The sequence below is a fragment of the Indicator indicator genome, chromosome 3 (genome assembly GCF_027791375.1).
Source record: "Indicator indicator isolate 239-I01 chromosome 3, UM_Iind_1.1, whole genome shotgun sequence".
In the NCBI taxonomy this organism is placed as follows: domain Eukaryota; kingdom Metazoa; phylum Chordata; class Aves; order Piciformes; family Indicatoridae; genus Indicator; species Indicator indicator.
Window position 1 is genome coordinate 40162266 of NC_072012.1, and position 21024 is coordinate 40183289.

The 21024-nt window shown below is 40.6% G+C and overlaps 1 protein-coding gene across 1 annotated transcript; it reads right to left on the bottom strand.

The window, feature by feature from the left end:
* Window positions 1–2282: 2282 nt before the first annotated feature.
* On the bottom strand, window positions 2283–20550 carry SLC38A4 (solute carrier family 38 member 4). Its single transcript, XM_054399538.1, has 15 exons — window positions 20432–20550; window positions 19485–19575; window positions 18906–19021; window positions 14155–14228; window positions 13954–14046; window positions 12281–12362; window positions 12106–12188; window positions 11955–12013; window positions 10986–11264; window positions 10796–10875; window positions 9592–9692; window positions 8560–8684; window positions 4849–4993; window positions 3789–3886; window positions 2283–2384 (listed from the first exon to the last, which is right to left on the bottom strand). The coding sequence occupies exons 1-15, from the start codon at window positions 20548–20550 to the stop codon at window positions 2283–2285; spliced, it is 1647 nt and encodes a 548-aa protein (XP_054255513.1).
* Between the last annotated feature and the right edge of the window lie 474 nt (window positions 20551–21024).

The window sequence follows — 21024 nt, forward strand, 5'->3', positions numbered from 1 at the left end:
AGAGACAACTTTTGTGTGCTTTATGGCTTTCTGAGTTCACAGGTGCGCACAACAGATTTATAAGTTGGAAAATGGAAACTCCAATCACATGAGCCTGGATTTGTATGTGTTAAAACCAGCAGTTGCACCTTCCCACTCATTCCTTCTGCTATGGGGTTAATGTGACTTCTCTGACTGTTTTTTCCTAGTGTGTACAGAGACCATATGTAGTAGGCGCTCCATAGCACAGCTGAACTCACAGTCTGGAGGGTACCGAGTGTTAATTAAGCATCCGTGTAACACAGAACTTAACCTTTCTCCCCTTTTTTCTTTTTCTTTTTTTTTCTTCCCTGTCTTGCACAGCTGCATAGCATGAGACACTTGAGATTGTCAGTAACGTCTTCTCCTTTGAATAGCTTAATTGCATATGATGTTGAATACTAGCATATGCATAGACAAGCTAAGACACACCAACCGATCGAGCCACCTTGTCCTAGTTTTGAGCCATGAGCTGGCCAGGGCAAAAGGACAGAAAAGATGTTTTACCCCTTCCCAGGGAGTAAAATAAAAATGCTCCACACTGGATTGGAAGTTTAAATGGAAAATCTGTTTACGAATATATACAAAAGGTATTCAGGTGAAAGGAATACATTCATAAGTTAGGCTCAGCTCTTCACCTGCGCCTATCAGGACAAAGCCTTCCAGAGCCTTCCAGAAACCTCCACCCCACTCAGCCTCAGCAGGCTCAAGAGCAGCCAAACTCTCCTCGCCTCCCAGAGCCACGTGTACTGCAGGCTTCAAGAGGCCCAGTGGCATAGCTGGAAATTCACTGCCAGCCAAGGCCAGGAGAAAGCCTCTCCCCCACAAACCATGATATAATAGCACATGTGTCCTGAGATGGAGAAGAGAGAGAATTTGCTGTACACTCCCTTAAATAGAGAGATACAGGAAAACGGAATAGAATAACAGATTACAATATCCTGGGATGAACTGCCCGTCTCCCTGGGACTCTCTAGCCTCTGGAGGGCTTTTTTTTACAGTTATACCAATTAACTCTTGATTTCTCTTAACCTACAACATACCCAAATTTGGTGGGCACACTGGTAATACAGAACTTTGAGGCCCATATTGAAAATTCTTGAGGAAAACATCTTGCAATTTATTGTAATATGAATAGTAAACATCTGAATGTGTTTTTTACACAGGTAACAGCGCTTGCTACAGGTATATTTCAAACACTGCTGAAACTTTTATAAACCCACGAATTCAATTTCTTTTTCTTCAAAACAATATTAAGTGTGTGGCTATGAAAAGAGAGTGACACATAAAAAAATTTCCAAAAAATTATTTACCACAGGGTAACATTTTTATAACTAGAGGAAAACAAACAAAAAAATATGTACATAAATATGTGTGTATATATATATATATTTATATATAGCAAATTACAGTTTCCTGCACTGAACATTTATCAAATACACAAGTACTGAAAAATACTGGGTAGGGTGCTTTGCCACACATTGTGGTCTCCTCAGATTCGAACAAGAATGGAAGACAAGTTTCTAGGGAGGACACAACTTGTTCAGTGATGCAAGCTCACATGAAAATTAAAAAAGAAAACAACAAAAACAACAACCACAACAAACCCATGGCAGAAATACCTGACATTTCCAGCACAGGAATTTTTAACAACAAAACACAAATCCTCAACTTTTCCCCAGGGACAAGCCCCAGCACAGTGTCTGTGCCAGAAAGATTTATTCTACACAATAGCCATCACCCACCAAGGGTGATGAATTTGGGCAACAAATCTGATGCTCATCTTTGCCCACTGGCGTATCAAAGCCATCATTTTTCTGATAGACAAGTTGGTAGGGATAAGTCAATTTTCAGATCCCCTACAGAAACTGTGCCCTTTCTCTTGAAGCTTGGAAGCCAATCCCATGAGCTACAGACAGAAAACAAGGCAATAGATGGTTTTCTATCTATGAGTTTCCCAAGGCTCTAGGAATGGTGGTTACTAGCATGATGGGAGAGGTTGAAAAGGATGACACCAAGGTATTTTTGAGGACTATGTACACAGTTATTTTGGTTTTGAAAATAGTAAGCATCCATACCACACACATTTCATTTCACCTCAGGTTCCTAATGCATAAATAATGACATAGAGTACAGTGACCTTACCAGAAACTGTCTTCAAAATATTGCAGTTACTAGCTAGGAATAACAGTCCCATTTGGTGTCCTTCTGAGCACACAATAGGAACATTTATGGTATAAAAAACACTTGGTTGTCTCTGCACGTTAGTGATGTCTGGAACTTGGGGAACTGTAAATCCAGTCCATTACAATAAGAGTCATACTCACAATCATGAAGATTATGCCAACTATGAGAAAAACTAGAGCCTGCAATTGGAAAATAAAGTTTTGTTAATATAGTGAGTGACTGAAGAGACTGTAGTTCACAGACTATCCCATTGCAACCATATTTAATGCAACATCCAGGGCATGAGTTTGGGTAATTCCCTGTGACTAAAGCCCAACTAATGTAATATAGGGCTATATGAATCAAAGTTAGTCCAAGAAACTCAGGCTTTACAAGACTAGATCTGGAAAAAAACCAAGCAAACAAACAAACACCCCTCCCCCCCACTTTATTACTACAAATAATAATAATAAAAAGTATTACAGAGGAACAGTTTTTCTTTAAAAACTGACCAACTTTCAATGAATGATCATTGGCTCTGAATCAAGAACATCTTCAGAGTTAATCCTTTAAATCCCTATTAGACAAACAGGTAAGCCCATCTCTTTTCTCTGAAGGCATTTCTGTATATATTCAAGTGACTGAGATGCTTATAGTCACTCCACTTTAGCAGGGCTTTAGTTTATCGTAATCCTCCCACACACTTAATATTGTGCTTTGCAACACAAAGGTGAATGTTGTATGTGATCTCAGTGCAGGGTGTGAAATTCTAGGTGTGCCTAACGCAGCAGCATGAAGCATGAACAAAGACACATCAAAAAATATTCACCGTGTCTAAATTAGCAGCTCCAAAAGTCATCATCAGAAATAATATTATGATAACAACCTTTGTCCTTTATACTTGGCAGCATCATGATTCCATGATTTTTGTGAACATGTGTATATATATAGTACATCTGCTTCTATTTACATTATGTGCCTGCAGAGGTATTTCATCAGTGACTCTTCTGATGAAATTTTCAAAGGACATCTCCTGGGCAATATTGTTAAATGTGTAGAGAGCTGTTGACATCCAGGATGAAAGGTGCAAATGTGGCAGTCCAGCATAACATATAAACACCTGCTGTGTGTAAATGATAGACCTTCAGATGTGTGTCCTGTAGGTGTATGGTTCTATCTCCGTGAGGAGTTCACTATTACTTAATTATTTCCGCAGCACAACTTCCTTCTTAACCTTGACCTCAGATCTTGTTAATCCACAGATGGCCTTCTAGCATGAAGCAGCAGCACCTTATGTGCTGTTTTGGTATTATTTATGCAAATGCAGGTGTTAACTAGAGCTTAGATTGGATTAAATTAAAGCCCTTTTCTAGTGACTTAACCTAGACTATGTTGTATATCAGTAGGGCAATAAAGATTTTGGCTTGTGAAGCCTGGCTCTTTTTGCTAAGGTGAATCACACTGCCAGGCCTGTATTTTGAGTGAGAAAGTACCATTTATGAGCAACTGCTGGATGTTGCAAGTCAAAGGTCTGAGTATTTGTGACCAGTGGAATGCACACACCCACCCACCCTTCCTTTTGCGGTTGCTGCCAGGTCCCTTACCCCAATTTTCTGGGGAGACCTCATGGGCTCCTTCTCAACAAGCCGCAGGTAGAAGGCAGCAGGGAGGATGAAAATCAGCATTGTAGCAGAAGAAGCACCTGTAATGGAAAGAAGAGCTGAGTGCTGTGCTTGGACATGTAAGCAATGTGTCCCACCTGCAAAAGACAGCGTGTGGGGAGGTAGTTGCTCTTTCAAGCCTACCTGTACAAAGACCTCTGTCTGTAGACAGCATTTGTGAAGAGAGATAGGTGTCTGAACAGGCACTTACGCCCAGAGAGACAACTTGTTACCAAGAGGACTTGTTCATACTGGTATATCTGCCTGTGATACGGATAACTCTACGTGAGCTGGTGAAGCAAGGACAAACAGGTGCTCCCAGGAAGTTATGATCCTGGAAAGCAGGTGTTGAAAAGAGACATAATCTGTGCCCTGAAAGTACCTATTCTTCTCCTCTCCATGTGGTGACCCAGGTGTAAAAAGCGGGGATGAGCAAAACAGCTGCCTGTGTTGAGTATAAAATATGAAAAAGGCAGAAAGCCCATTCAAGTGTCTTTCTCAAGGGCATCTGCATCCCTGATTCCTCAGCAGCTCAGAGCATGGAGACTCTTCATGGTCAGAAGAGTCTCCATGCTAACTAACCAGAAGAAAGAGACAGAGAGAGAGCTGTGTATATGATAAGTGTGTCACTTTCCTCCTTTTTCTGGGGAAAGTTGCTATTTGAAAATTAATACATTTGGTCCAGGTTATAGACTCTTGAAAACCAAAGGAGATTTCCCTCTTCTTCACATGTACCAAGTGCCTTTTTTTGTCAAATGGGAATTCCTTACCCTTTTTTTCTGTTGGGATTATTTGATTTCTTGTGCTTCATGCAAGTGTGCAAAGAAGTTGGGTAGCATTGAGCTGTGTCTGCCAGCTGCTTTGGAATTTTTATTTCCATCTTAAATTTATTTTGTGTTTATTCTACTCTAAGACTCAAACTGAGACTGTCATTCAGGCTATGAATATAAATATGTTGTGGAAAGAATTAAGAGAGTAAACAATAAGTATTTATGAAACCTACCAATGAATCCAAAGATGTCTTTAATAGTAGGGACAAAAATTACAAGGAGGTTGTTAAAAGCAAGAATTACTGCTGCAATCAGGAAATGTCTTATCCAGCTGAACGGCCTTTTGGGAAACAGCAATGTGCTGATAGATGACCGGATCTGTAAGATAAAAACCAGCAGGGAAAGCAAAACAGTAATTAATTTATCTTCACTTTTCATTTTTAAAAAATGATCTGTGGTAGTTACTTTTGCTATGAGAAATTCTGACTGCAGAAATGTGTTTGCAGTCTTTGATTCCCTTAATGTAATCTCACTCTGATGTAGGTTTCTTGAGAACTGGGTTCACCTTTTAATGCAGAAACTCAAATATTTGCAATGCAAAAGAAAGTCAAGTAAACAGGGTGTGAAATAAGGGACATAAAATCTCTTCAACTGAAAGATGCTAATACCAGCAAAAAAACATCCCCAAAGAAGACCCCACTATGAACACTAATCAGCAGGCCAAAAATACATGAGTGAAATATGAGTTACTGTATTCCTGAACCTGATCCCTCTGAAAATCCTATGGGAGTTCTGTCATTTATTTTTGTGAAAGAAAGAGCATACTGTTCTTTTATTTCCATTAAATATATACATATACATATCTCTGTCTCTCAAAATAAGAGCACATTTTTCAGTGTCACTTGGAAATTGTATACCTAAAAGCTATTTGCAGAGGATCCTTTTTTCCCTGTACTTTCTCACACAACACAGAGGGAGGTTTTTTTTGTATTTTCATCAGCAAAGATGGTAAGCAGGAAAAAGGTTAAGAGCAAACCCCTTTAGTGGCTGGAGACAGTCTTTCTCTGAAGTACCATGATTAACTTAAAAGACTTGAAATGTGGAAGATGAACAAAGTATTTTACATTGAAAAAAGCTCAAAACTCATTTCTCTTTGGTTGTTTTCAAAAAACAGAGATCTGTTTCCTGATGAGCTTGGCAATTCAATAAATATATGGGGTTCTGGCAGACTTGGAGTTCATAATTTGAAAAAACAGCATGAATTTTGCATTTTGTGTTTTTCAGAGGGAGGCAGACTGCAAAAATTTTATTCAGCCCCTGAGCTGGTGTAAACAAATTTTATGCCACCAAAGAACTGCTGCCTGCATTCCTGTTCTCTTATTGTCAGCATCTTCTGTACAATTTCTGCTGTGACATAGTCCTTAAAATGAAGCTATCTAACCAAAGTTTTACAGTGACTGATGGTACATAGCTCTGCAATTTTTTTGGCAAAGCAATATTTTTTTTTCCCCTTAAGAATAAACTCTGACTATGATAAAATACAAATATGACAGTTGATAAAAAAGTAGTTAATACAACGGTGCTGCTTATTTGGAGTAATTAAATCTGCTGAGCTGTCTGTCCTGATATGCCAGCATTGTTTGATATGCTGCTTTACAAGCAAATGATATTTTCTTGTCAGTTCTTTTTTTTCTTATGGTGTGTATCTGCTTAGCCTTTACACATTATTCAGGTATAAAAATGATTATACAGAAAGCTAAAAGCCTAGTTGTGTCGAGATGAGGTCAGGAAGGCCAAGGAATGGCTAGAGGCCTGGCAAGGGAAGCAAAGAGTAACAAAAAGGTCTTCTACAAATACAACAACCAGCAGCTAAAGTTTAAAGAAAGTTTACCCCCTTTGAGGAGTGAGAATGGAGAGCTGGTGTCAACAGATGAGGAGAAGGCTGAGGTGCTCAATAACTTTTTTGCCTCAGTCTTCACTGGTAGTCTTGCTCCATCCCCCTCCCAAGTCAAAGGACTACAAGGTGTGGACCAATGGGATAAAACTGCTCCCACTGTAAGGGAAGATCAAATTCAGGGCCACCTGAGGAACCTGAACATACATAAATCTATGAGACCTGATGTTCTGAAGGAATCCCAGAGTTCTGAAGGAATTGACTGATATTGCAAAGCCACTCTCCAAAATATTTGAAAAGCCCTGGCTGGCAGTCAGGTGAAGTCCCTGGAGACTGGAAGAAGGGAAACATTGTGCCCATTTTTACAAAGAGTGAAAAAAGAGGACTATGGAAATTAGCAACCTCTCAGACTTACCTCTATGCCTTGGAAGATCATGGAACAGATAATCAGGAGGCTGGAGCACCTCTCCTACAAAGACAGGCTGAAAGAACTGGGGCTGTTCAGCCTGGAGAAGAGAAGGATCCTGGGAGACCTTAGAGCTACATTTTAATATCTGAAAGGAACCTAGAGGAAGGCTGGGAAGGGACTGTTTAGAAGGGTTTGTAGTGATAGGACAAGGGGCAATTGTTTTAAACTGGAGCAGGGTAGATTTAGGTTGGACATAGGAGAAAGTTCTTTACAATGGGAGTGGTAAAGTACTGGAATAGGTTGCCTAGGGATGTGGTTGAGGCCCTGTCCCTGGAGACATTCAAGATCAGATTTGATGTGGCTCTGGGCAGCCTAATCTAGTTGGATGTGTCCCTGCTTACTTCAAGGGCGACAAGATGACCTTTGAGGGTCCCTTCCAATTTGACGAAATCTGTGAATCTGTGGAAGTGCTACATCTGGCTTTTGCAATGCCCTTATTTTGTTTTCCCATGAAGACCGATCAGTTAGTTAAGTCTAATTTAAGCATTTAGTCACTGGTTTAAACATTCCAGGCAGAGCACTGGAATGCTCTGAGCTACATGAACAGATCACTCTGGATGCTTTACACCAGGTCTTTTTTTTTTTTTTTTTTTTTTGGTAGGCAGCCCGGAGTGGTGATCACCACACTTTGGTATTTGTCAGCAAGCCTGGAAACAGTACCTATGCAGAGCTCATGTTTGCATCCAAGACAGCAGAGCAGCAGGATGCCAGGGTTAGCAATCTTATCAGATGGGAACACTGCAGTGTGACATGGATTCCTGGGAGCCTGCCAGCAGCATCCCAGGCTTGTACATGCCATACCAACAGCACACCACCTCCCAAAGCTTAATGACCAGAATCAACTATTTTCTCCCTTGTTCAATAGTCCAGGGAAGGCACAAGGGACCGTCCTGTTCATTGAGGAGCATGGAGATCTACTCTTCAAGTGGGGATTGATCCCTAAGGAGGGTCAGTGCTTCTGCAGAATGATTTGTTCCTTTCTGTCCCTGGATATTGCATTTTTTTTCCTGTGAACAGTACCAAGAAGTTCCAAAGTTTACTCAGACATCTGACTATGGTCTGAGTCTTAATTGCCTGTGTTTTCTGGCACTTGGCTTCCTGCCCTGTCCATAGGCTCTAGCATGCGAAATGTGCACAGAGTCTCTGCCCCTCTACTTTGTCTGCCAGGTCTGGCAGTCTGGCACAGCACATGGCCTGAGCTGCACATGCCTGGAGTTTGGATGCTACAGTAGGTGCCTATGTCTGTATTAGGAAATCTCATGCATGGTTTCAGTATATCCCTAAATCTTTGGTACTGACACTGCTACTCTGATAAATATAGCATGGGGAAAGCCAGGGGGAGACAGAGTGGTTGCTCCTGCTTTATTTCTGTTTTATTTATAGAAACTGATTTATTTCAGTCTTTCAGATTGCAAATCTAGCTACCTAAGCTTCTTGCTCTGATCAAATTGCATATAAGAAAACAGACTCTCACAAATAAAAACCTCAGCCTTATTTGTCTTCAGTTAAAGTCTGTGATGAGTACTTATTGTCAGTGTATGGGCAAGCCCCAGTTTCAGCTTTGGCAGCTGTGTTACTTACAGGAAAAAGGACGAGGGGCACAGTCAGGGTTACAGCCACCAGCACTGCCAGGCGAACTGACAGCAAGAGGCTGTCAAAGGTGTAAACTCTGGTGTATGTATGAAGTAGCTCATCTTCAACTTCTCCTATGAAAAGGGAGCAGAAAGGAGTTAAATCACTTAAGCAATATCTGCATGTGCAGAAAGGTCTTTAATACTGCAGCCAGATAAGATTGACTTTGGCCCAGCTGCTGTCATCAGATACACACTATGGGCTAGGCACAAAAGAGGAATTTTCCTAGCTTGACCAGTACAAGCCCATCATTCAGGGATGATGAGAATAATGGAGATCTGAGGTGATGCTTTGTATTCCAGTATCTCTAAAAAATAGGAAACAACTCACTGAACTGAGAACAGCTCTCTTTGGCTTCTGCCCAGACATCCCAGCTCTTGCCTCAGCGATAGAGAACAGATTGTGCTGTATCATTTACTTCCCTGCTGTAATGGGGAAACTAATGAGGTAAAAAGAGGTGCTGTTTGCATAAAATGGTGTGCTAATACAGGGGCTACTCTGTTTACCTACTGTTAGTTTAGCTCATCCATATTTTTTTTACACTAGAATGATTCGCACCTGTTTTTCAGCATAGATGAAGCTGAATTAGTGGCGTCAGATCTAGGGTGGGTAGAACATAACAATGTCATGTAAAACAGTTGAGCAGCAGAGTATTTTTAGTGTGGCCACTCTTGGCCTTTGCCAAGAGCCAAGTTTACAGCAGCTTGTTCTCTGAGTTTACAAAATTAGGAGATTCACAACTGGTCCCCCTGATAGGTGTCTCTGAGTCTCTCATGAGTGAAGAACCTGCGGCCTGACAGCTGGATAGATTTTATTGCTTAATCAGGAGGTTACACATTGTGTGTTACATTTGAATAATGCTTACACATGTATTTAGGCCTACAGAAAATACAAAAACACTTGAGTCTCAGTGTGATAGAACCATCTTGTCTGCTTTAAAATGGGAGGGAAAATTCTGTGGAGAACAGGGATTTAACCTACCATAGAAGGTGAGATATCCAAAGAGGGCAGCCAGAAGATACATGATAAGCATGCCAGTGATGGAGATGTTTGAGACATTCTGCATCCGCTTTCGAGAGCGACTGAAGTAGAAGAGAAAGAGAGTAACAAAGTGTTGTAAAGCCTCTAGTTGTACAAGAATTACTCTGACAAGTCATAGCTCTACTGACACTAGCTAGTAAGCTCACAGAAAGTAGACTGGTTTTAGGGAGCCCTTGATGCGTTGCAGCTCTGTGCAGGCTTGCAAAACAGAGTTGAAACTCCATTTCTAGTGCACACTTAGTGGCAACACATAAATGTGCTATATTGTTTTGGATATAATTGCACATATACTATTGGTCTTAAATTGTATGTCTTAAATAAATAAATAAAAAAGGAGTATCTAAAATTGCAGGGCTGGTAATAGCAATAAACATGAGCTTTCAGTGAGCTGTGTATGAACACACCCTTATATCTACATAGGGCTGTTCTGCAGTTCAAGAAACTCCTGCAGGTCAGTGGGTTTTTTTGTTTTTTTTAAAGAAGTAATGTGATTAAAGATTTGGTGTAAGAAAATCTTCAGCTTATAGAACCTGGAACCGTGTTCCCAAGTCAGTTAAGAATGTCTATTTCCTCTGAGGTTAAACCTGCTTTAATAGGAGGTAATGGGTCTTAGCCTATTTGAGTTTTGCACACAGCCTCCTGTCATGTAATTCTTGCTGCTGAACAAATGCATTTTCTTAACCCTTCCCATCTGTCAGCTCTGTGCTGATTTAATCAACTGTATTTGATTTTTGGTATTTGATAAGCAAAATGAGGCTAGGTGAAGTCCTGTGTAATACACCCAAGAAACCTTAAAAGTAAGCAGCATCTGACCCATACATGGAACTCATTAAGATATTTTTAGAAACCAGAATTATCTGTTTCAATGCAACCAAGTTCCCCAACATATTTCACACCATTTGAAGGACTGTCCAGATTTCTGCTTTCCTAAGTAAATATTGGTCATTGTGGCTATCTGAACAGTGGTCCTCTGTCACCAATGTCTGACTGTTAGGTCAAAGAAAAGCCAGTATCCTACTACTATGTAAAGCAATAGTTCATTAGCAGGCAGGTGTCTACACACCTGCAACAGATGCAGCACATGTAGAAAGTGGTCTGTAGCTATGGTTAACTGGAAGTATGGGACAAAATTTAAGAACCTTACTCTTTCAGTTCACTGTATATTGGTAGCACCTCAGGGTGGCATACGAATGCAAATGCCAGGATGGGTATTGCATAGGCAGTCTGTAAAATAAAGCTCCCATTAGTAAGAATGGTCACTGCTGTACCTCTGACTTTTGGCAGTTTAGCTGTGGTACAATGGCTAAAAATAAATTCTACAGAATTTCACTTACCCGTGAGTTGAACACAAAATATTTTGGCTGACACAGGTCACTACTGTCGCTGTGTGCTTCATATTCCACACCACTCATGGAGGAGGTATCTTTGGGCTCCTCAGGTCCTGGCAAGTGCCCAGCTGTGTTGTCCATCATGAAATTCACACCAGAACTGAGAGACTCATTTGATAACATGATCAGGTGCATTGGCACTGTGTTGTTGGTGGAGGTCCAGTTTTCAACCCCGTGGTCCACCATGGGAAGAGGACAGGGTATTTGGGATTTCTTGAAGATTACCTACAGAAGAGTAAACAATGTCATCAGAAGAGTACAATCATAGTGGATTACGCTTAGATCCAGGGCATGCCCACATAAATATAAACAGTCACATAGAAGAAAGACAGGAAAGAAGGGGATCAAGAAACCAAGTGCTAGCATTTGTTTCTCTTGCAAGAATTTATTGTTACGCTGTCTCTGCTGTTGTCCTACTTTAGTTTTTATTCTCAAGTGTTTCTTTTTAGGCTGATTTTTCTTACTCTGGCCTTCCAGTATCTTAAGGGGGCCTACAAGAAATCGGCGAAGGGACTTTTTAGGGTGTCAGGTAGTGATAGAGTTAGGGGGAATAGAGCAAAACTAGAAGTGGGTAGATTCGGATTGGGTTTTACACCATGAGGGTGGTGAGACACTGGAACAGGTTGCCCAGGGAGGTGGTAGAAGCCCCATTCCTAGAGGTCAGGCTGGATGTGGCTCTGAGCAACCTGATCTAGTGTGAGGTGTGTGGGGTTGGAACTAGATGATCCTTGAGGTCCCTTCCAACCCTTACAATTCTATGACTCTATGGCTTAATTCATCAATAAGCTTGTTGATCTGATTCATTTGCTATTTTAACATCCCCTTTAAATTATCATGGTAAGAAATGTAACATCATTGCACAGTTTACAGTAGTCTCTCTGTTTGCTTAGAGGCAATATCCAGACAGTCACCTACCGCACTGACAAAGAAAACCATACAGGTCAGCGAAAACCCACTCGTATAACCAAGATAACCTGTGTGGCAAGAAAAAAACCCAAACAACAACAATAAATTCACAATCCTAAACAAAAAGACAGAAATTATGTTAAGTGGACATTAAGCTTACCTAAGGTCTTTAAAAGGGAGAGAGGAAGAATAATCCCAACTGTTACGAGTATGATGAGGTAGTTCCCATTTAGGTACCACTCTCTACAGGGAAAGAATAAATCCCCTCAATCACTAGATTTAACATCAAAGTTACAAATTTTCATATGAGCTTCAGGTTGGTCAAAGATACCTACCCAGAACTCTCCTCAAGTTTCATAAATGTTCTGATCACTTCAGGTAGTTCATATTTAATAATAAAGAGGTAGCTTGACATTGCTGAAAAAAAATCCCAACCAAACATTGTCAGAGAGAGTTCCAACAAAAATAGTCTGTTTAAAAAAAATAAAATCCTGCATTAAAAACATATTGTTTTGGGGAAACAATTTTTTGCTAAGATAGAGAAATGAGTTTTGTTTAAATAACTCTGTGACTAAGGAGATGTTATGTTCTCATGACATTGTTATGAACATGTGCTGAATGACATAGATTACTATATAGTTATTACTGAAGTAACAACATAAATCACTGTTCTGATCAAATTTATACTCTTAACTTTTCTGTTTGCTTTTCTGTTGTAAATGTGGTTTGTGTTTTTGTGGGGGTTTTTCCCCCCCAGTGGACCCTGTTTATCCAGATTCTGTAGTGACTTTAGTTGTCAGTGCTTCTACATCTCTTCATCTATGTTTCTCCTCCCATTCACAGCTTTTTAATTCCAGTTCTTTACTCCCTAGATATATAAAAAAGCCATCTAGTTGTCAAGATTCCTGATGGAAGGGTAGACTCCTATACATCTCATTTAAATATGCTGCCAGAGGGCATGGGTTTTTCAGTTATTTTACATTGGCTACAAAGAAGTCTTTAGAGACATATGGATCAGTCTAGACAAAAGAGCTAGAGGAACAGAGGAACAGCTTTTCCTCTTTAACAGGGAAGCATGGTTACTTTCCGAATTCATCTACAATTGATATCCAGGCTTGAGGGAGGGAGAGAAAGGAATAGGATCTTTTATGAACAAAATCAAAAAGTCTCTTGCAGTGGAGAAATGTCTGGGTAGCAAAGCTGCTCTAAAAGAACAGCAATGATTTGCCGATGGCGATATGCAAAACATGCCAAGTTTCAAGAGAGCGATCACCAAAAAAAAAAAAAATCTGCATATATTTAATTGATGAATGGTTCATTTAATTTATATTTCAATTACCTCTCCTTATGAAATCTGGAAAAAATTACAAACTCCTTTGAGTTTTCAGATATGGTGTTCTCCAGTCTCCTAAAAAGCTTTTCCAAGGCAGTACAAGGAAATAAGGTTTGTGGCATGAATGCACCATTCTACCGCTACTACTCATGTTGGTAAGTACTCTCCTGATCTAAGAGGATGGAGGTTGCTTGATAGATATTTCATAGCAACGTCAGTCTCACACACCTCAGCATCTTAGAGAGATTGTAACCCAACTTTTATTTCAAGGATAAAATTTGGCTGGAAAAGGAACTACTGAAGAATCTTTCTTTTATGAAGAACTCAGAACCATGTGCCCTTCCTTTTAGGTGAGAGTAATGTTTTCTAAACTGAAACAGATGGTGTGTAGTCTTCAGTGAAGAGAAATGATCAGCTCCTTGAGGACAATCAGCCAAGACATTTTAGCCATCATTGAAGGCTCTTCACTGGTCATGGAGAGATCCCAACCAACTAGCTTTCACCAGTCACTGAAGTACCAGAGAGCTTAAACAGGACAGGAAAATTTCCTCTTGTCCTTCCTTATTACAGTAGAGTGCATACTGTACCTGGCTGATCCATTTTAGCCAGACAGAAGAAAGAATGCACTTGTGCTTTGTAGAAAGGCATTGAAATTAGAAAACCTTTGTTGCTTACCTCCAATGTTCTGCATTGTAACTGAAATAAAAACACCACACTTCCCAGGCCAGCCAAATGCCTTTTCTCCCAGTTTTTCATATATTAGCGATCCTGAAACAAACACAAGCAAACCAAACCAGAAACATTGGAGCTGCATTCCAAGGTAAAATTCACGCATGCAGTAGGGACTCTAAGTTAGTCAAAGCCTGGTCACCATACCTCCTTCTTTTGCGGTCTTCAGTAAGAGGTGAACAGAGTAGAGTGACAGTATTGCTACGCTGAGCAGCAAAATTCTGCAAGGCAAAGCAGAAATAAGAATCCCAAGCAGGACATCAGAGACACTCAGTTGATTTGAATGTGTGCTTGCTCATTCTCATGAAGTTCAAGGTGTGAACACTTTTCAGCAAGTTTGTGTTTTGGACTCCCAGTGCTAAGCACAGAGATAAGTGTCAACTGTAGCTTACTTGTGAGTGCAGTTGCGCCTATACAATCCAAAAGCCCATCAAGTCCAGGTAAATGCCAATTCTGTGTTATTCCATGAGGACAGACTCTTATATCTTAATAAGACCTGACTAGAGTAAACTGATTTCTCTTTGTCAGGTCTTTGGCCTCTTACAGGCTCACTGATCTCTCATTTGAATCTCTCTCCTTACTTAAAGCTATTAAACACTGCCTCCCACCTTACCCCCAAACCATGACTGTGACAACTTCACTTCTGGCTCCTGGTTAGTCACTACTTTTTGTTTCTGCCTTGGCATCATGAAGTTGTGGAGTTTAGGTTGAGATGACCACTTTGCAAAGCACATTAGAAATCTTGCATAACGCTAAAGCATGGCATGGCACTGGAAAATCTGCTCCTGGAGCACTTGCAGCATACTCTTCTAGCTTAATCAGCTTGAGGGTACTGGTGCCTGAATTCATCAGTTCTGATTACTGCCATGTTCCTTCCACACAACATTTGCATCCTATGTGATTTCAGCTATCTGCCTTTTGTGAACTGCTGGTGAAAAGTGTAGGTTTGTATGACATTTTCAGGGCACAGCACCATGGGCAGAATATCTTATTACCATAACCATGTTGGCATCAGCCTGAACAAGTGCTGATGCAGAAGGGGATGCAATGATAACATGAGAGAGGTGGAAATTCAGATCTGCCTTACTCCATGGAAGAACAGAAGGTTGTTCCCATCCCTTCCTCTCCACTGGACATGCAGTTTGGTTTAGATACAGGATACACTGACAGCCAAGTTCATAAATGAGTTATAGTCTAAGAGACACTGGCCCTGGGGCCAGGTGGTGGCTACCAAACAATCACAATTTTCTATGAAGTTTCTTTCTTTAAGAGAGACAGACCGTGCTACAGGCTTTGTATGGTCAAGATCCTATGGCACCTGGGCTCTGTCAGAGCCTCCTCCCACCCCAGGTGTGACCACTTTGCCCTCCCTGCCCCCTCCCCTTTTTAATCCCCCACAGGAAAGACAGAAGCCCCAAGCTGAGCCCATCTGGGTGGAGGGATCCTCTCCTTATCACTGGTGAGTCCTCATGGTGCATACCAGGTGATTGGGTTGGGGACAAAGGCCAGGGGGCCTGGTGGCCCCCTGGCTAGGTAGGAAGGGAATTGATGACCACTCCAATATCATCCATGTGTGCTGGCTGGGCCCTCTTACCAGGGCTGAGCTCCTTTGTGTGGTATCTTGGCTGGTTGAGGGTCTTGCCCCTGGCTTTGAGATGGGTGTGAAAATGGTGGTGGTGGAGCAGAAGCTGCTTTGGGAAGGTGAAGGCTGGTGGTGGGGGAGGCAGGGGAGTTAAACTAGATAACCTTCAGAGGCCACTTCCAACTCTGGTGATTCTGTGATTCTATGATTTAGTTCCAGCCCCCTTGCCATGGCAGGGACACCTTCCACTACACCAAGTCAGCATCTTTAAGAGCATATATATATGTACCTTTTTTTTTTTTTAAACTGTAATAGAAATCAAAACATAATATGGTAGCTATGATGAACTGGTGGATTTTGGATTTGAAGCTACCTTATTTTGAAAATAAGGTCTTCTGTATATTGATGTAAGAAATTAAGTGATTAATGAAATGCAGGAGTGGCCAAAAATTATTGATATAAGAACCATTTAAAATGCCACTAGATTTGTGGAAAGGGTTTGGCTTTTTCAATACTATTGCTTAGCAAAAGTTAGTCTTTGTCTGAAGTGTAGATAGTGGAAACACTGAAGTAAATTCATAACTCAAAGAGAAGTTATCTTATCAATATATTAAATTATGTCATGCTAGAAAGAAAATTCCACAATCCATGCCTAATTTTGCAGCTTGACTCAAATTTTGATTCAAGAAAAGTTGGGCTGGATGATCTTCAGAGGTCCTTTCCAACCCCTGCCACTGCCTGATTTTGTGGTTCTGTAACAGGCACTTGTTAATAGCTTTGCTTCCCACCACACTGAAATATATTGAAATAAATACTCTTGTGTCTATTGATGTAATTTTTTACCACAAATATGTTAATTTGGAGGTGATTATTTCAGCAGCTAAACTCAAAATTTTCTGAGTCTTGTATTTAAACAGATCTCCTTTACAAGCCTTCATAGTACCTCAAAAGTCAGGTTTGGCTTCTGAGCTAGAAAAGTTGTAACCACCTTAGTGAATGAACAACTTTTTGGATTTCTTCTGTGCCTCTGTAAGAAATAAAGGGATGTGTTCTAGCATCTCTTTAAAGTGACAGCTGAGGATTTCAGTCACAAGTCTCCTTGTAGAGCCCAAGCTGCTCTCTTTAATTCAAACATTTTATCTATGCTTCCTGCACAGGAAGAGCTCCATCTCAACATGAGGAGGAACTTCTTTACTGTAAGAATCATGGAGCACTGGAACAGGCTCTCCAGAGAGGTTGTGGAATTTCCTTCTCTGGAGACTTTCAAGACTCCCCTGGATGTATTCCTGTGTAACCTGCACTAGATTCTGTGGCCCTGCTCTGGCAGGGGGGCTGGACTTAATGGTCTCTGGAGGTCCCTTCCAACCCTTAACATCCTGTGATCATCTCTCATGCTGTGAGCTCATGCAATATGGTAAGGGGGAATCATATCTGAGGTCTCAATATGTTCTGCCAAGATTGTCATCTTTCTTGATCAGGGCCACCTGTGCAGCTGACAAGGTCCCTGTGTCCTGATATATTAGTTGTGGTAAAACAACACTATCCTGGTTGCACATTCATGCCAGGCAGCAGAACTGATGCTTCAGTGCACGCTCCGTGCCATTGCAAATCTCCCCTTTGGGAGAGGATGTAATGGGAACTTCTGTACAGCTTCTGAGTTTTAAGAGCCCTCCTTTTGCTTTCAACTTTTAGACCATCTTCCAGCATGAAGACACTTGAGGAACATGAGAACAGTAAATTAGAAAAACAGACAATGCTGCCAGCATCATCTAAATTAGAATGTGGCCAACAATTTCCATTCAGTAGAAAGGATTTTTTTCTGTCCCAGTAGAACCTGACCTGTGAAAACAGAGGAACCTCCAGCAAGTGGATGTATTCCTTCCTCCACCCAAAGGGAGAATGTTCTCATGCAGAAAGTATGGAAACAGGATAGAAAACGAAGCAAGCTTCAGGTGGAGACCTCCTTTGTTTCTGCTTTTTAATAACCCATAGTGTTGCTTTATCATTACTCCTTCTTTTATTGTTGCCAAATGTGCTAATATCATTAGGCTCACATCAGATTTTGTTTAGCTGCCTGTGAATGAACAGAGCCTTAAAAATAAAGATATGACAAAGGCCTTTTTTTCCCCTCTAGTGAGGTTTGATGTATCATAGTTTTATTTCCAATGATAACTTTTGGCCATACTACTTAGTATAAGTGATCAGAGAAAGCTGAAAGAAAAAAATATTCTACATTTTTCTGACTGTAATGCAAACAATTTTAGAACTGGCTTTCATTTTCTTTTTTTTGTGTCTGCAAAACCTAGATCTAAACCATTTGAATGCAGTTGCTGGGAAGTACTTATCCAGGACATCTTTTGCATCTACAATTAATTTTCAGTTAAAAATTCTCCTGGCTTAACAAGCAGTGTTTCCTAGCAACTGGAAGCTACACATAGTATCTAAAATGTTGTTGCTGTCATACTTGCACAATCTCCAAAAGAAAGAAATTGTATCAAGATGGCCAAGTAACCTGATTTAAAGGCTTGTTAGATTTCAGTACTATAAAGCAATGCCCTGTTATCATACAGTCCTGTCATACCTTATTCCAGCATCAGCAGGGATTAAAATTAAGCATTCTGTTAAAATTAAACCCAGTTACTATAACAAGAAAACCAACTGATTTTTTTAAAAAAAATATATATTTTTTTTTGTTACAGCCTGTCTCTTTTACAGGATTAGCCATAGATTAAAAACCTTCTCTTGGCTACCTGTTACTGTCTATCAAACCACTTTGTATTGATACTGTGTGTCACCCACATACCATAGCTGTCAGCTGTGCACATAGATGGGAAAGACTTGAGGGAGTAACATTAAATCTGAATAAATTTGTGAGTTGTTTTGCATGCAAAGCACGCTGCTGTTTCAGACATTCTTATTCCATTTCCACACAGTGATTAAGTAGTTGGGATGATGTAAATATCTGCTTTATGGCTGACTGACTTCCCTTGTTGAATTCCCATACTGAGCCAGCAAGAATGCTGGTGTTATTTTAGGATGGCTATACTGTTCTTCCCCTCTGGGTTTGACTGCACAGTATCAATTCAGTTTTGTTCCTTATAAAACAGGACTAAAAATAAATAAATACATAAATTCATAAATTCATTTGTCAGCAGCAGATGGCTCCTTTCAGTGTAGCTAAAATGTTTTCGCTGCAGATTACCTTACAAAAATTTTAAGCAAATAAAACACACTTAATGTACCTCTCTAACCCTAAAAAAACTTTAGCTCCTGGTCACTGCTTTTATTTTATTTGCTGTCCTTTCTATGTACTTACACAAAAAGGATAATTCCTGTGTTGGCCATTGCATAGGAGAGCCCTAAGATGCCGCTGCCCATAATGGCATTGCTGAGGTTGAAAGAGGACATTCCAAAGGAAGCTCTGCCCCGGTGCTGTTGGGAGAAAGAACAGAAAATAGCAATTAATTTGCATTTCATTGAGCACAACAGACAGATTATCCTCATCACCAGTTTTCCCTGTCTTGGTCTTTTGATACTTAGAGTTTTGTCCAGATTCCTGAGTCCACAGGCTCCTGCTATCATAAGGAGTCTTTTACCCTCAAAGCCAGCTGTGTTGGTAGATGTTTGTCCCTTCCCACTCTCTCCATGTCTCAGTAGAGAGGAGGTCTACATTCCCAACAGGTGACTGAGGTGACATAGAGACAACTGACTATGTTGGCCAGCCTCTACAGGAATGTGTTATCTAATACATTTCCAAATTATTGATTTCTGCCCCCCCCCCATTTTTATTATTCTTGTTTTAATTCAGATGACTTTTTTCACTTAAGTTTTTGCAAAGAGATTCAAGTCAATAAGGTTTACTTTTTAATTACCCTTAAAAATGAATAAAACTTACATATTCTTCCTTATATTCTTCCAATTTCTTTTTACCCAGATATCCATTTGTAAGGAACTTCTGACTTTCTGCATCATCATTAGCAAATGGACTGAACATAGGGGAAAAAATAATAATAAAAAAAAAGGTGAGGCTTATGACAAACATTATGTTCAAGTAGTGCCTTTTGTCATTGATGAAATCTTTCCTGTGACATTGTAATGAATACTTAAAAATCCAAACACTCTCCTCTTTTCTCCTGTAAGATTTTTCTGTCCAATGCCATGTTCAATAGATCTTTGCTTTGCCTTGGAATTCAGTCTAAACCCAGTAATCATCAATGTATAGCTGATTGCACATGTTGGAAAGTAACAATTCCTTCCTGCTGGCATTGTGCTAAAGCTGAGCATGTACATCTGAGCTTGAGCTTGTACTAAAGCTGAGCTTGACATCTGAGGAACAAAGAGCCTTGTAACTGCCCTGTTGGAGATATGTGCAGGGGGGGTTAGCAAGTTGCAAGCTGTAGGCTTATGGATAGTTTTGAGATGTCTTGTGCAGGTGCTATGGTGGGTACTGCCTGAGGGTAAGCTGTCCCTGCGGGAGTACTGAGCTTCTGCCCTCCATACTGTACCCTGAGAACCATTACTTCTCTCACCATACTCATTTTCCACTTCCCTGAGAGTGCATTAACTCACATGTGTCCTATCTGACTGGAGTGGCTGGAAATTGCTAAATGGGGGCTGGGAGCCTGCAGAAGCAAGGGAGGTCTGGGGCTGCCCCTGTTGTGCTGGGTACACCATCCTCCAGGACAAGGGGCAAGGAAGGCCAGAGGTGAGGGAAAATACTAGCTCAACAATCATACTGATCACTTAGGAAGTGTTTTTAACCCCAGATGCCGTCACTAAAGGTTGCTTTCCAATTACTGCTTCCTAGCCTTAACAGAATAGCCTTCCCATTTAGATGCTTACCTCCTAATGGCAGCCTTTTCTGAATCAACCATCTCTGTGTAGTTGTCTTCCAGGCTTTCTCCGCTGTTGCTCTGATCATCAAGTTCGATGTTGACTTTTTGCAGCTCCATGCGATCCATTAGAGCGGTCAGGGCTTTCCAACACACACACACGAGCCCCTTCAGGGTAAACAGCACCGTGCCCTCTGCTTGCCGGCCCTCCCTACCATGTGGGGACTGCCAGAACACTCTGTTCTGCAAACAAAACACAGGGAAACTCATTAGAGTTTTCATCAAATTAGATAAACCAGTGTGAATCATTGGGTTTGTGTTTGTTCTTTGTAATAGCATTAAGAGGAGAAACTGTTGTAGACCAGGAAAGTTCTGGTCAATCATAATGTACGTTTATATGCCAGCATTTGGTCCTTCTGTCTCCCTTGAAATGGTAGGGTGCACAGTGGATGTGCAGCACCTAGTAAAACTATAAAACCAAACGAAAATAATATCTTGAACTGTTTTTTTTTTTTATAATTTCTAATGGATGGTGATGCAAAAGTGCTTGCTGTTGGAAATTACAAGGTGTGTATTGGTGTTTTTCTACTACTGCTTCAAGAC

Coding starts and splice junctions, on each gene's coding strand:
- SLC38A4 (XM_054399538.1), bottom strand. CDS start 20,550: ATGGATCGCATGGAGCTGCAAAAAGTCAACATCGAACTTGATGATCAG. Junction 14,047..14,154: donor GAAGACCGCAAAAGAAGGAG/GTATGGTGACCA, acceptor TGTTTGTTTCAG/GATCGCTAATATATGAAAAA. Junction 11,265..11,954: donor TGGTTTTCTTTGTCAGTGCG/GTAGGTGACTGT, acceptor ACTCTTCTGTAG/GTAATCTTCAAGAAATCCCA.